At 51.9% G+C, this 13,709-nt stretch overlaps 1 protein-coding gene across 4 annotated transcripts in view; it reads right to left on the bottom strand.

Annotated features, from left to right (window-relative positions):
• Nucleotides 1-1,513: 1,513 nt before the first annotated feature.
• Nucleotides 1,514-13,709, bottom strand: part of COL27A1 (collagen type XXVII alpha 1 chain) — a 157,781-nt gene continuing 145,585 nt past the window's right edge. For all 4 annotated transcript variants that reach the window (XM_031014649.3, XM_055350483.2, XM_063696697.1 and 1 more), the window contains 11 exons: nucleotides 13,330-13,392; nucleotides 12,892-12,945; nucleotides 12,698-12,733; nucleotides 12,555-12,572; nucleotides 12,300-12,335; nucleotides 11,909-11,935; nucleotides 9,354-9,419; nucleotides 7,326-7,494; nucleotides 6,237-6,346; nucleotides 4,540-4,758; nucleotides 1,514-3,464 (listed from right to left, as the gene is read on the bottom strand). In XM_031014649.3, coding sequence (XP_030870509.2) covers nucleotides 3,318-3,464; nucleotides 4,540-4,758; nucleotides 6,237-6,346; nucleotides 7,326-7,494; nucleotides 9,354-9,419; nucleotides 11,909-11,935; nucleotides 12,300-12,335; nucleotides 12,555-12,572; nucleotides 12,698-12,733; nucleotides 12,892-12,945; nucleotides 13,330-13,392 — 945 coding nt within the window. In that variant the 3' untranslated portion in view covers nucleotides 1,514-3,317. The remainder of the gene's footprint in view (nucleotides 3,465-4,539; nucleotides 4,759-6,236; nucleotides 6,347-7,325; nucleotides 7,495-9,353; nucleotides 9,420-11,908; nucleotides 11,936-12,299; nucleotides 12,336-12,554; nucleotides 12,573-12,697; nucleotides 12,734-12,891; nucleotides 12,946-13,329; nucleotides 13,393-13,709) is intronic.

Here is a 13,709-nt window from a genome sequence, read left to right as displayed (position 1 = left end):
CTCAACTGTTAGTGATGTGTTCTTTCTCCTCAATGAGAATGGCAGAAAAGTTCTGATTATTCATTGTCCCAGGGAAGGAGGAATAAGCTGAGGAAGAAAGAGATCTGAAACAAGGGTCAGGAAATGTGGGCTCCAGGCCAGGATACTCAGATACATATAAATTTCAGATAAATAACAAATAAAAAGATTTTTAGCATAAGCATATCCTCAAAATTGCATGGAGCATACTTGTACTAAAAAATAGCTATTGTTTATCTGAAATTCAAATTCATCTGGGCATCCTATATTTTTATTTTTTAAGTCTGGCAACCTCATCTCCCAGACTCACACCCACTCACTTCTTCCGTGGCAGGTACTATTGTGACTTCTCTCAGAATGTGACAGGCAGGTATCACTCCTTTTGAAGCATTACTCACAATAGCCAAAGGTAGAAACAGCCCAAATGTCCACCAATTTGGCTCAAATATCCATCAGCTTATGAGTAGGTAAACAAAATGTGGTTTATCCATGCAATGGAGTACATTCAACCATAAAAAGAATGAAGTACTGATACACGTTACGACACAGATGAATCTTGAAAACGTCACGCTGAGTGAAAGAGGCCGGGGTCACAAAAGGCCACATACTGTATGATTCCACTTGTATTAGGTCGGTGCCAAAGTAATTGTGGTTTTTGCCATTTAGAAGTAATGACAAAAACCGCAATTACTTTGGCACCAATGTAATATAAAATGTCTGGAGTAGGCAGAGCCGTGGACACAGCAAGCAGGCTGGTGATTTTCCAGGGGTTGGGGGAGCGTGGGACTGCTAAAATGGGTACAGGTTTCCTTTAGGGGTGATGAAAATAATACGAAATTAGATCATGGTGACGTTGCACACCATTCTGAATGTACTATCACCAGTGGCAAATTTTATGTTATGTGTAATTAACCACAATCATAATAAAAACAAATTGCTCATGTTAACCTCAGTGTACCTCCTCCCTGTGTGTTAGGAGTTGAATCGTGTCCCCCCAAAAGATATGTCCTAACCCCCTGCACCAGTGAATGTGACCTCATTTGGAGATAAGGCCTTTGCAGATGAAAGTAAGTTAAGGTGGGGTCATGAGTGTGGGCTCTAATCCCATATGACTGGGGTCCTCATAAAGAGAAGATGGAGCAGAGAGACACATCAGAACACGTGTCACCACAGGGACACAGACCGAAGTGCTGCAGCTGCAAGCCAAGGAATGACTGGGGCTACCAGGAGCGGGAAGAGGCAAGGAAAGATCCTCCCCTTGAGGCTTTGGAGGGAGTGTGGCTCTGCCAACACTTTGCCTGTGTGAACTTCTGGCCTCCAGAACCGCGAGAGAGACGGTTCTGTGTTGTTTGCAGCCACCAAGTCTGTGGTATTTGTTACAGCGTAAGGACATCCTCTGAGCATCTCCTCCCACTCCCTGTCCCAGCCCAGCCAGAAACTGCCCCCCTGAGCTTTGAGAAGCAGCACAGGACCACAGGCGCATCATTCCATTGCCTCAGTTTTAAATATTTATTTAAAATCCAGAGGGGAAAAGGAGAAACGGAACCCATTGGGGTTTTAATACACTGACATGTGGACAGAGACGTAAACGAAGACAGCAGGAAAACCCAAGAATGAGACAGAGGCCAGTGGATTCTGGCGGCAGGAGGGATCCGAGCGCTGAGATGAGGCCCGAGCTGCTACAAACATGCACTTCCACGCAGAGCGTCCAGGCTGGGGCGGCAGGGCGAGGATACAGAAGTGTCGGGAGGGGGGACGGGCCAAAGTGAGGTATTAAATAATAAAAATCAAATCCAATTCCCAAAGAGACACAACTTTAGGAGAGAAATACACAAATAGAGACTTTCACATACATTTTCCCCTTCTATAAAAATAATTCCATGGTTAAAATAACCTCAAAATCCAATTCAAGCGCCGACTTGTTCGCTGATGTCGCACAATTCAGAGGACGCTGAATGTCACTATGGTGTCGAACTCCGAGATTCCCATTATTATTCTGTCTCCTTGACCCAAATTTACACATGGAGCTAATGACAATGGGTTTCTACAGAATTTAATGACGATGAAAAAGCAGGAACGATGATTGCATCTTGCAAGGACAGGCTCCTGGAAGTGAGGACCTCGGAAGAGGCGATGCGGCTTCCTGAGATGGTTCCATGTTGATGCTTCACCTCTAAGGCTAGCCCTGACCCAACGCCGCTTTTGTGATTGGTTTCTTCAAGGTCAAGTTTTCACCCAAGACCTCTCCAGGGCACGCCTTCCAAGGCCAGCCTCACCTCCCTCCAGGACCGTGAAGGGCCAAGCCAACATGCTTCGCACCCAGGCCTCCCTGCTGCCTTAAAAGGACAGACATTTCAAAGTCCATAAGTTATACGGTAAATCTCTCTACTTCTGGTTTCTGGTAGGGTTTTTTTTTTGTTTTTGTTTTGCTTTTTTTTTTTTTCCTTTTTTCTTTTCTTTTTTCCTCCTTAGCAGATTACCTGATGAGCACAAGGGCGATGCTAGGAAAATTCAAAAATTCCCCAAACTTTGTCATTTGGAGGAGAGAGAAAGATGCGGATGATGCCCCACATCCAAAAGTTTCTTCAAAGTCTGTGGCAAAATAATGGTAGCACCTTCAGAATCTTAAATAGGGTTGTTTTTTTTTTTTCCTTAAAAAAATCACATACACTATCAGAGACAATTGCGAGCACCAGCGATTTCACAGTGGGAGGTAGCAAACGTGGGCACCCCCAGCCCGAGGATCTCGCCGCTTCCCACGCCTGGCTGCTCCTTCCCATCCTCTCACCTCTTTCCCGGGTGAAAAAAAAATAGTAACGCACCTTCTTTTTGTTTGTTTAAATAATATATATATATACTTCTGTCTTTCCTTTTCTCCTTTTTTCATGTCTCCTTTCTAATATTGCACATCAATAGCTCCCTAGCAGGGACCAGCTGACGAGACGCCCCCTTCCCTCAAGTTGGCTTGAATGTGGGGCTCTTTGGGCAGGAAGCTGGGGAGGGAACGGGGTGGCCACAGAGCTGAGAGGCCATGGGGCTCAGGCAGGTTGCAGATTCAGCTTACTCTGGCCGGCTCTTTGGTTGGTCTTTGGGGCTAAGCTGGGATCCATTGTTCCCAAGGACACCCTATCCCCTCCTACCCCCACCCACTTCTACTGGGCAGACAACAGCTGGGGTCTGCCCAAGGACCCTTGGGCAGGGGAGCTGCCTCTCCTGGAGCCATCTGCCCCTCAGTACCCTCCCCTCGCCTCTTCCTCTTCCCTCCTCCATGAGGCCTAGAGTGGCCAAGAGGTCAGAGGTCAGAGGAAGCACGCAGGTCCAACTTCCAGGCGGTACTGCTTCCCTGATGAGGCAGGAGGGAGGTTGTCCACACTGATAATGGGCAGCTGTTGGGGGTCTTGGGTCCGGAAGGTGAAGAGTGTCTGATGCCAGCGGCCATCTTGGACCTGAAGGCAGAAGGAAAAGTGCACATGTACATCCATCGTGATTCTTATCATACATCATGAGCATTTTCCCTTCCATCTTTCCTCACAATTTTTAATGGCTATACTGTATTTCATTGTAGCAATGACCTATATGGCACATTTAGATTGCTTCCACTCTTTTTATTCTTGTAAGTAATGCTGTCATGAACATCACTGTAACTAAACCTTTGTGTGCATTCTTAATTATTTCCCTAGAACAAATTCTAGAAGGATTGTTCTAGATTGCTAGACCAAAAAACAAGTACATCTCATATATATATATATTTTTTTTTTAATTTATTTTTTCAATAAGTTTTTGGGGAACAGGTGGGGTTTGGTTACATGAATAAGTTCTTTAGTGTACACGGTACCCAATGTGTAGTCTTTTACCCCTCACCCCTCTCCCACCCTTTTCCCCAAGTCCTCTAATTCTGTTGTACCATTCTTATGCCTTTGTGTCTTCGTAGCTTAGCTCCCCCCAAAATAAGTACATTTCTAAGGTTTTGGATATATAATAGAGCTGCTATCCAGGAAGCCTCTACCAATTTATTTTCTTCCAACGGCTTCATGCAAGATTGTTGGTTTCCCCACATCCTCGTGAACACTGTGTAGTATTATTAGTTTTGTTTAGTCTTATAAAATTGATTTTTGCCTTTTCTCAACTTTCCGTCTTCCCCTCCCCTGACAACCCACCCTGTTCAGGGCATTTGAAAATGACCAAAAAATATAATGAGAAGAAATTAGCCTGACTAGGGTGGGAGCAGGAAGAAGAAATATATCTTCTTTGAAAGAGCCTTGCAAGTAAGTACAACATCTACTAGCCCAAAGAATTTTTACCAGCCCAGACCTCCCCTCAGAGCTTCTCAGAGAGGAAAGTGAGTAAAAAATGATTTTAGAAAACTGTTATATTACACAAAGATGAAATCATATCTATCACATTAATATAGTATAGTATTAAAATGTTAGATATAATCTTATAATAGAAACACATTTTTCCAAACAAGCGTTTTTCCAGTTGTCCCCACATGAAGGGCCTAGGAGGGGCTCTGAGAGTTACCTTGCAGCCATCCATGGACACCTCGGGCCGGAACTGACCCCCAGCTTCAAAAATCTGTCCATTCCAGGCCCGGAAGCGTACGGCCTGCTTGGCTAGGGTCTGCCCAGTGCCCTCCTGCCACACGGTCATGTTAAGGCAGTGGATGGTGATGTGCTGGGTCACCTCGGAGCTTAGCAGGTGCAGGAAATTCATCTGGACCCGGCTGATGGCAAACTCGACCTACAGAGAAGCAACAGCAGTGAGCGGCTCAGGCTGCCCCACACACCCCCCACACTGAGGGTTCCCTGCCTCTCTGTGGAGGGAACAGGGATAGGCCCCTTCCTGGCAAGCATTTCCCGATATGCTCCCAGACATGTGCCCACTTGATAGACAGGGAAACTGAGGTCTGCGTGAGCTGGTCTTACAGGTTCTTGGCTGCGTAAGTGGGAAGGGCCTGCCTGACTCCAGAGCCAGAGCTTCAAAGATCTTGGTGCCATCTGATCCACTCCCTTACTGTATGGGGGGTCTTTGGGCTGAGCTAGGATCCAGGGGCTCAGCAAGGGAGAGGGTTGTGCCCAAGACTAAGAGGCTCATGGAATACAGAGGAAATGAGAGGTGTTTTCGAGACCCTTCCTAAGTCCCAAGATCCCTGTGAGGTGCGATGGGGTGCTGCCGGAAATGGCAGACCTGAGAGCAAACAACAGGGCAGGATTTGTGGCTTCAGCGCTTTCCCACACAGAGCCAGGGCCTCTCCCTGCCATTGTTTCTGATGGAGGTGACCCAGTTGGGCATTCATGCCGCCAATCCAGGTGCCAACTCCAGCCTCACCCCTCTGCTAGGCAGGTTTGCTGCGTGATCCCAAAACCTTCGAGTCACCAGGGAAGAGAGCCTGTGGAGGTCACCAAGTCCCTGCTGGACTGTGAGCTCTGGCCGCAGGGGAGTTTTGAGTCTGACCTCCCTGTCCTGGCTCAGGGCCTGGCACATGATAGGGACCCAACAAAGACCTGGCGACTGGCTGGCTGCCTCTCCTAGAGATTCTCAAACTGCCCGTCTGACCCAGTCAGCACAAGGCATCTCCCAGGGGATGTGGCTGATGAAATGGGAGGGTTCCTTTCCCCGGCAGTCGGAGCAGCTTCTCACTGTGGCATAAATTGCCCCCAAATTCGGAAGGCTTAGTGGAACTACAGACCCACAATCCACTGAGGATCCCTGGGCGAGGGAGCTGTCAGGTCTCATGCTGCCACCTGCCTTGGTTTGTTGTTGAGTGGCCCTGTACCACCTAAAATGCTCAACCCAGAAACAGGCATGTGGTACGCAGGCATTGAACATGAGTTAAGTATTTGCATACATAATTCATGCAACATGCTTCAGATGAGCATCACGCTAGTTTTCTCTTTTATTTCATGCTGATGATTCATAGTTCCACAAGCCAGGCCAGCTTGGCCAACTGCTCTGCTTCAGATATTAGGCAGAAGATTCTATTTGAAGAAAGAATACTCAGCATCATATGACTCGAAAGGGTTTGTGGTTACAAATTAGTCCTACTCACTCCCAATTTATAGATAAGGAAACTGAGTCTCGGAAGGAGGCGATAACTTTCCCAAGGGCATGCAGTAAGACAGGCACAGCTCAGAACAGAACCTGGGTTGGTTGTGGCCCAGGGCCGGCTGGGGATAGAGGCAGACAGGCTGGGGGGCAGTGTGGGAGCTGATGGGTACCTTGGAGGCCGTGATGGGCTTGAGACACGTCTGTCCACCATGAGTGAAGTTGCAGGAGACCTCGATGGTGTCAGAGGAGCAGCCAAGGTTTGGATCCACCCAGTAGGTACCTGCAGGCAGCGTGGGATGGAGGTGATGTATGTATCTGGGGGATGAGCCCATACCTTGGTTCTGCAGATGGACCCTGCATCTTGTGACCTGCCGAGCCCCAGGTGAGCATGAAGTCAGGGTGGGTGAGCAGAAAAGGGATTCCTCCAACCGAGATGGAAGGAAACCTTCCAGGCAGAGCTCACAACTGGCAGAGCCCACAGAGGAGGGGTCACATGGCTAAGTACTTGCCTATGTTGCTACTGGGATGTATCCATTTTACAGAGAAGACAACTGACACTGAGAGAGGCTGGGCCACTTGCACAAGGGATTGGGGGATCACCTAGTTGAATGGATTCTTCGAGGCCTAGGGCTCCTCCTAGGGCCTGCCGGGGGAGGGTAGGAGTCAGGTCTCCCACCCCATCAGCCAGCGCTGCTGCTTACATCTAGCTTCCCCACTGGGCTTCTCAGGAAGCCAAAACCTTTGCAGCTCAAGAGTGGAACAACCGGCCATCTAGTCCCAGCCGCTTGTGCAGAGGAGGCAAGGGCAGCTCGGGATGGGGCCGTGGCTTGCCCCAGCTCACAGACCAAGTCTGAGGCAGGACTGACATTGGAACTCAGGTCTGCCTGGCTCCGCAGCTTGTCCTTCACAGCACCACATCAGCTCACAGATGAGAGAGCAGAGTCCTCATGCTCAGAAAGGGGGAAAATCCTGGCTCACCCGGGAGCCTGTGACAGGATGGGCCCCGGGGGTGGGGACTCTTACAGCCTCAGGAGCTTTTTCTGCCAGAGCTCTTGTCTCTTTGCACTGAAATGGTCATCCCAGCATGCGGATCTTGGTATATTGTGAGGCTCTGTGACTGCTGAGTGAATAAATGACTGCCAGTGTATCTGTCTTGCTGGGGACAAAAACTCAGCCAAAATGCGGCGGAAATCAAATACTCCACCTGCCCCAGCTCCCCACCACCAGGCGCACCCACCCCCGGCAGGAAGCCTTCTCACCATCCACCATCTTCTGCTCACAGTCCATGAGGTCCCTGCAGACCCGGGCGGGGTTCTCTTTGGTGCCCAGGGGCGTCTTAATGCTCTGGATGAGGTTGCTGAGGTAGTGTAAGGTTTTAAAGATCTCTCCTCCCTGGTCCAGCACCAGCCGGTCCGGATAGCTGTAACTCTGTCATGAGGAGAGGGTGGTCATTGGGACCTTAGGGTCCTGGTCCAGCCTGGGGTTCAAGCCTCCACAGCCCCCGGTTCTCACAACCTGGGAGGTATCTCGGTTCCACGGTCATGGCTAGAGCACGGGTTGGGTTTCTCTTTATTTTGCAGATAAGAAAACGGGCCAGGGACAAAGTGCAGGAGGAGAGGCTATCACAATGGCTCAGAGGCTTGAAAAGAGCTCAGGGTCAGACCATGTTCTCTGATATGGGACAGGCAGAGCCCTGTGAATGAGGTAGGCGAGGGTGCGTGGGACACTCGGCAGCGGCCCCCAATCTCTATCTGCAAAGAGCCTGTGGAGGAAGGGGAGGTGCTGGGGGGAGCTGACTTGGGGGTCACACAGCCCCCACTGGGCTCCCCTAGGGTGGGAGCCAGGGTCTCTGTGAGGCACCAGGAGACGGGACTGGGGCCAGCAGGCACAAGTGCTGGGAGCAGGACTTCAGCTCAGAGAAGGAGCAGATCTCCACTAGGGGGCAGGAGGGGACCACAGATGCTAAACAGCCGGCCATTCAGGGTTACCCTGGCCAGAATTCTCCCTTAAGCCTCAGCTTCCAGAGCTACAAATCAGAGCTAAATAAACCCTCCTTCCACTGGGGGTGGCGGAGGTCACGTGTGTGTGTGCATGTGTGTGCACGCATGTGTGAACGTGTGTCAGAGACCAGCAGCCGCTCACCCAATCCATTTCTTCTGCCTGGACAGACTACATCTTCAGCCTTATTTGTGCTCTAGCCAACGGGATGGAAGTGGAGTGATGCTAGCCCCATAGAGGCCTGGCCCAGAGACCCTCCTGCACAATTCTTTACACTCTCTTTCCCCGGTGGTGCCTCCCCTTGTTGTGGAGTGACCTTGGGAGCCACGTGTGGGAGAGGAAGAGGGCAGAGCCCCTGGCAGGTAGCCAAGGTCTCTCATCAACAAGCCAAATTAACTTTTACGTGCATGAGAAATAAGCCTCTATTCTACTGCCAATGCAGAGTGGGTAGGAGGTGCTTGATAAACGGAGCCACTTTCCTTCATCATATTAAGGATGTTGCAGGTCAGCGCTCTCCTGCGTGGCATCACTGGCTTCTAGGGATGGAAGGAAACGCTTCCCTTCTCCAGCCGCACTGGATCCTGAGTGTCCCCCTCTCTTTCCACTGACCTCCCCGGACAGACGGTAAGGGGCTCATCCATGCTGTCCTCCACCCTAGACTGTGAGCCCTCTGAAAGTCAAGGCTGTGACTGGCCATCCATCTGTCTCAGCATCCAGCACAGGGAACAAACAGAAATGTTCATAGGAGGTTTGAGCTGGGGGCAGTAAGTTCCCTATCATGTGAAGGAGGCAAGGCTGCAAAGGGGGCTCCTGACCGAGGCTGGACTAGAGGACATGGGACTCCCTTCTCAGCCTGGAGTCTTACAGCTGAGTTGACCACAGGCCAGGTTCTCAGCAGAGCCCCACGAGCTAACCATGAGCTTCTTACTCCTGAAGAAACGTGGGGATGAGCCCTGGGAAGCTGCTGCGGGCTCTGGGCCCAGGCAAGCTTCTCCCCCTGACTCCAGCCAACAAGAGCTTGGAGACTCTGAGAGGCCTCCGGAGAAAGCTCAAGGGTTCAGGGCCTGTTTCTGGCCTTGCTCTGCCTGCACTGGCCATGGGACCTTGGACTCACTGCCCATTCTGAGCCTCAGTACAAACCCCCATTTGTGGATGTGAGATGCCACCAAAACCAGGACTCTGAAATGCTCCATGCAGGCCACATGGAAGGCACTGACCACATGTGGGCCATTATCTATTTGCGTTTCTCCCAGGAAGGGATCCCACATGGGGAGAGCCCCTGGAGATACCTCTGGCCTGAGTGCTCCACTGGTGTCCATCCACGTCTGGAAAGCTGCCCCAAGATCATCTTGTTGCTGGGCAAGGAAAAGACAGGGTATGTATCGTGGCCCCCCAGGGTTCTCCACACCCATCAAGTGGGAGCCCCAGGGCCACATTCCCTGGCAGGATCTTGGCCAAGTCATATGCCCTCTGCAGAACTCTCGGTCCTTCCTCTCTTTGCAGACAGTCAAAGCTGACCCTGCCATTCTCTTTCCCCAGGTACTAATAGCTCCCCATTGCCCTCAGGATTAAGTTCAGACTCCTCAACATGGTTATAAGACCCAGTTTGAACACTGTGGTCTTGAGCCGTGTCTCTTTCCTCTCCCTCATATGTGCTCTGGCACCAGCCGCACTATAGTACTTCTAAGTTCCTAAACGCCATGATCCATCTGGCCATGGGGCCTTTGCACATGCTGTTCTCATTGCCTGGAGGACCTCTCCCTCCCTTCAATGCACCATCTGGCTATCTCCTATACCAGTGGTTCTCAAGGAGAGGCGACAATGCCCCCTGGGGATATTTGGCAATATCTGGAGACAGTTTAGTTGTTCAAGCCGGGGGAGGGGGTACTACTTGTATCTTGTGGCTAGAGGCCAGGAATTCTGCTAAACATCCTCCAGGACAGTCACTCACAGCAAAGAATTATGCAAATGTCAGTTGCACTGTGTCTCAGAAAACCTGCCCTAGACTCATCCTATAGATGTCAGTTGTGATGGGAAGCCTCTCCCGAAGCTTCTGACTCCAGGCTAAGATGAGGGAGGCCCCCTTTCTCTATGCCCCCAGTCCCCGTGTTTCTCCTTTGGCTCGCACTTTAATAGTCTAATATAACTTTGCACCCCCAACCCTACCACTGGGCTTGGCAGAGACATAGCTGTGGTCTTGCCATGAAAACAGCAAAAGCTGAGGCCTGGGGTCCAGAACCGGGGACTCTGGGGCTACTCCTCAGGGCCAAATTCCAGACCTGCCACTTACTAACTGCATAATCTGGGGAAAGCTGCTTAACTCTCTTTCTCAGTTCTTTCGTCTTGAAAATGGACCTGATAATAAAACTTCCTCACAAGAACTGCTGAAAGGAACACGTGAGTGAATACATGAAAAGCACCTGTAGCCCGGGCACGGTGGCTCACGCCTGTAATCCCAGCACTTTGGGAGGCCGAGGTGGGTGGATGGCTTGAGGTCAGGAGTTCAAAAGCAGCCTGGCCAACATGGTGAAAACCCGTCTCTACTAAAAATACAAAAATTAGCTGTGCGTGGTGGTTCGCACCTATAATCCCAGCTATTCAGGAGGCTGAGGCAGGAGAATTGCTTGAACCTGGGAGGAGGAGGTTGCAGTGAGATGAGATCGTGCCACTGCACTCCAGCCTGGGAGACAGAGCAAGACTGCGTCTCAGAAAAAAAGAAAAGTAAAAAAAAGAAAAGAAAAGCACCTGTAATGGTGTCTGGCATTGAGCAAGCACTCAATTAGCATTAGTAGTGATTATTCAAAAAAATGCAAAATCCTCTAATTTTCTGTTTTTCCTGGATCTTTTCACTTTCCTTTCCCTGCCTTTCTTGCTGATGAGAAGGACAAGGGAAGGCTGCAGAGGAGAGGCCAGGGCTGTCACTCTGTCTTTGAGGATGGTGCAGAGGGAGTGGCAGTGAGAGCAGGCATGAGGAGAGCAGAGGTTCTGAATGACGCATGGCTCAAGGGCTCCTGGCCCATTCAGTCTTTCCTCGAGGCTGTGCCCTGGGATGCTGTTGGGGCCTGATGGTAATAGTCGTGTAGCCACCGTGCAATAGTAAAATGTGGATGGACTCGTCACAGGGCTTGGGAGGAGTCATGCTCTCGGACAGGGCCACAGTGGCCAATAGGGAAGAATGCAGGGGCCCCAATCTGCCCCCTGTCCCGACTCTCTTTGTTTTTTTTTGTTTTTTGTTTTGTTTCTTTTTGAGACAGAGTCTTGGTCTGTTTCCCAGGCTGGAGTGCAGTGGCTCGATCTTGGCTCACTGCAGCCTCCTCCTCCCGGGTTCAACCTCTCCTGTAGCTGGGATTACAGGTGCCACCCACCACACCCAACTACTTATGTATTTTTAGTAGAGACAGGGGTTCACCATGTTGGTCAGGTTGGTCTCGAACTCCTGACCTCAGGTGATCTGCTCACCTCGAACTCCCAAAGTGCTGGGATTACAGGCATGAGCCACTGCGCCCGGCCCCAACTCTCTTTGGATTCAGAATCTGAGATGTACAGACCCTTGCAATCAGCCCACGTGTATGGAGTACACAGATAGGGCCACAAACCCGGTGGCTGGAGCATCTTCCCGGATTCAGTCAGGGGCACATCAAAAACAGGTTTCCTGCCTCCTGGCCCAGGGCTCTTTCTGTTGCTTCCGGGTCCAAGTCTCCAGTATGAAGTGACAAAAGGACATGGGTGTCCCTAGACCCAGCTTAGGGCTCTAGCCACCAGGGCCAGAGAGGGGCAGCAGCCTCTTCCCCCAAACCCCTCAGGCCTTACCCCAAGTAGGCAAAAGAGAATGTTTCCAACTTACCAATTGGATAGGACCCCCTGGAGGACCCTGCAAAAGAAGACAGCGGGTCAGTCAAATGACAGGGACAGTGTGCTGGAATCTGGGAGGGTGTCAGGAGACCGGGTAGGCCATCAAAGCATGCAGGACCTGCCAAGCTGGCCTCTGCTTTCCCGGAGGCTTGGTGGGCCCCACTGGGCTGGTCTATGCTTTTCTGGAGGCCTGGCCCCTAGGTGTTACCCCACGTAGGCAAAAGTGAATGTTTGGGGGATGCCCTATACTCTCCTAGGAGTCTATGGGCTACAAGAACCCCTGTGGGGTTCAGGGTCAAGGCTTGGTCTGCCGGTGAAGCCTTGAGTCTCCTTCAAAGGAACCCCCCAGGAGTCCAAGATGCACCCAGCACTCAGTTACCTACCGGGGGGCCGGGCCGCCCTCTGGGGCCGGGAGGACCCTGGGGGAACAAGAGAAGAAGAGTGAGCCCTGGTCCACAGGGTCTTCATCTCTCCCCAACCCAGTCCCTCCTCAAGCAGACCTGGGACCCAGGGACAATGGTTCCTCTGGCACAGACGGGATGACGGAGGTCCGGAGGGAGAGAATGTACCACCGGGAGGAGAATGCAGGGTGCCCGCCCCACGCCCCGCCCCACAGCCCTCATGCCCAGCCCACTCACCCTCGGACCTTGCAATCCCTGGAGGGAGACAGAAGCAGGGGAGAGAGTTAGGGAACCTGGCTGAGCCATGGCCCCACTCTGGGAGCCCACCCCTCCCCCGCCCCTGCAGCGCTGCGTCCCTCAGCCCCAGCCCATCCACTTACCCAGTCCCCACGGCTGCCTTTGTCACCCTTCGGACCCTGCAACAAACCACGGCCCAGTGAGACAGGGCCCAGAGGGGAAGCCCCATTTCCAGACGGGGAAACTGAGGCTTAGACTGGCACTGAGTCACAGAGACAATCTGGAGCCAGGAACGCAAGGGGACCCCGGAGTCTTCCTGTCCAATCCCCACACATACCGGGAGTCCCGAAGGTCCCAGGATTCCGAGGGGCCCGACGATGCCTTCCTTTCCCTAAAGGAGACAGAAAGGCTCATGTGTCCTTGTTCTAGGGCCTGGGGAACAGACACGGGGAGCGGGGTGGAGGGCAGCCCGAGCGTTGCAAGGGAGTGGAAGGGAGACCATCTGAAGCAGGCCCAGGCCATGCATCTCCTGAGCCCCTCCTTTGTGCCTAGGGGTGGGCTTCAAGAGTGGGGCGATGGGGGCAAGAGTGAAAGGGGGGAAGGATGGGGGCTGAGCTGGTGGGAACGGCAGGAGTGAAGGTGGGAACCAGGCCTGTGGGCAGAAACGGCTCATGAGTCAAGGAGCAAGAGGAGGATGAAGACAGGCCAGCTGATGGCTGGCCAACCTTGGGCCTAGGACAATCATCTCCGCTCCGACAGCAGGGAGGGAACTCACCATCAAGCCAGGTGGCCCCCGAGGGCCCTGGATGCCTTTGAAGCCAATGTCTCCAGGCGGGCCCTGTGGGAGGCACAGAAAGGGCTGTCTGTACTTGGCAGCCACTGGGTAAAGGGCCCCCACAGCTCCCTCACCCCTGGGGTCTGTCAACCTTTGCCCTTCTTGTCAAGAGAGGCCTTACCTGAGAGGCCCCAGAAGGAGTAAGAAACACCTACAATTATTCAGCAGGTACCAGCAGTGTGTTGGCTCAGTGCTGTGTGGCATATGCCCCTGGTCTTTATTTTTGCAACAGTCTTCTACTGTCATTGCTCCCATTTTACAGATGAGGAAACCAAGGCTTAGAGAGACTAAGTGACTTTGCAAGGCACAGAGCAGGTAAT

Source organism: Gorilla gorilla, chromosome 13 (genome assembly GCF_029281585.2).
Source record: "Gorilla gorilla gorilla isolate KB3781 chromosome 13, NHGRI_mGorGor1-v2.1_pri, whole genome shotgun sequence".
Lineage (NCBI taxonomy): Eukaryota > Metazoa > Chordata > Mammalia > Primates > Hominidae > Gorilla > Gorilla gorilla.
This window is presented reverse-complemented; position numbering and strand designations above follow the sequence as displayed.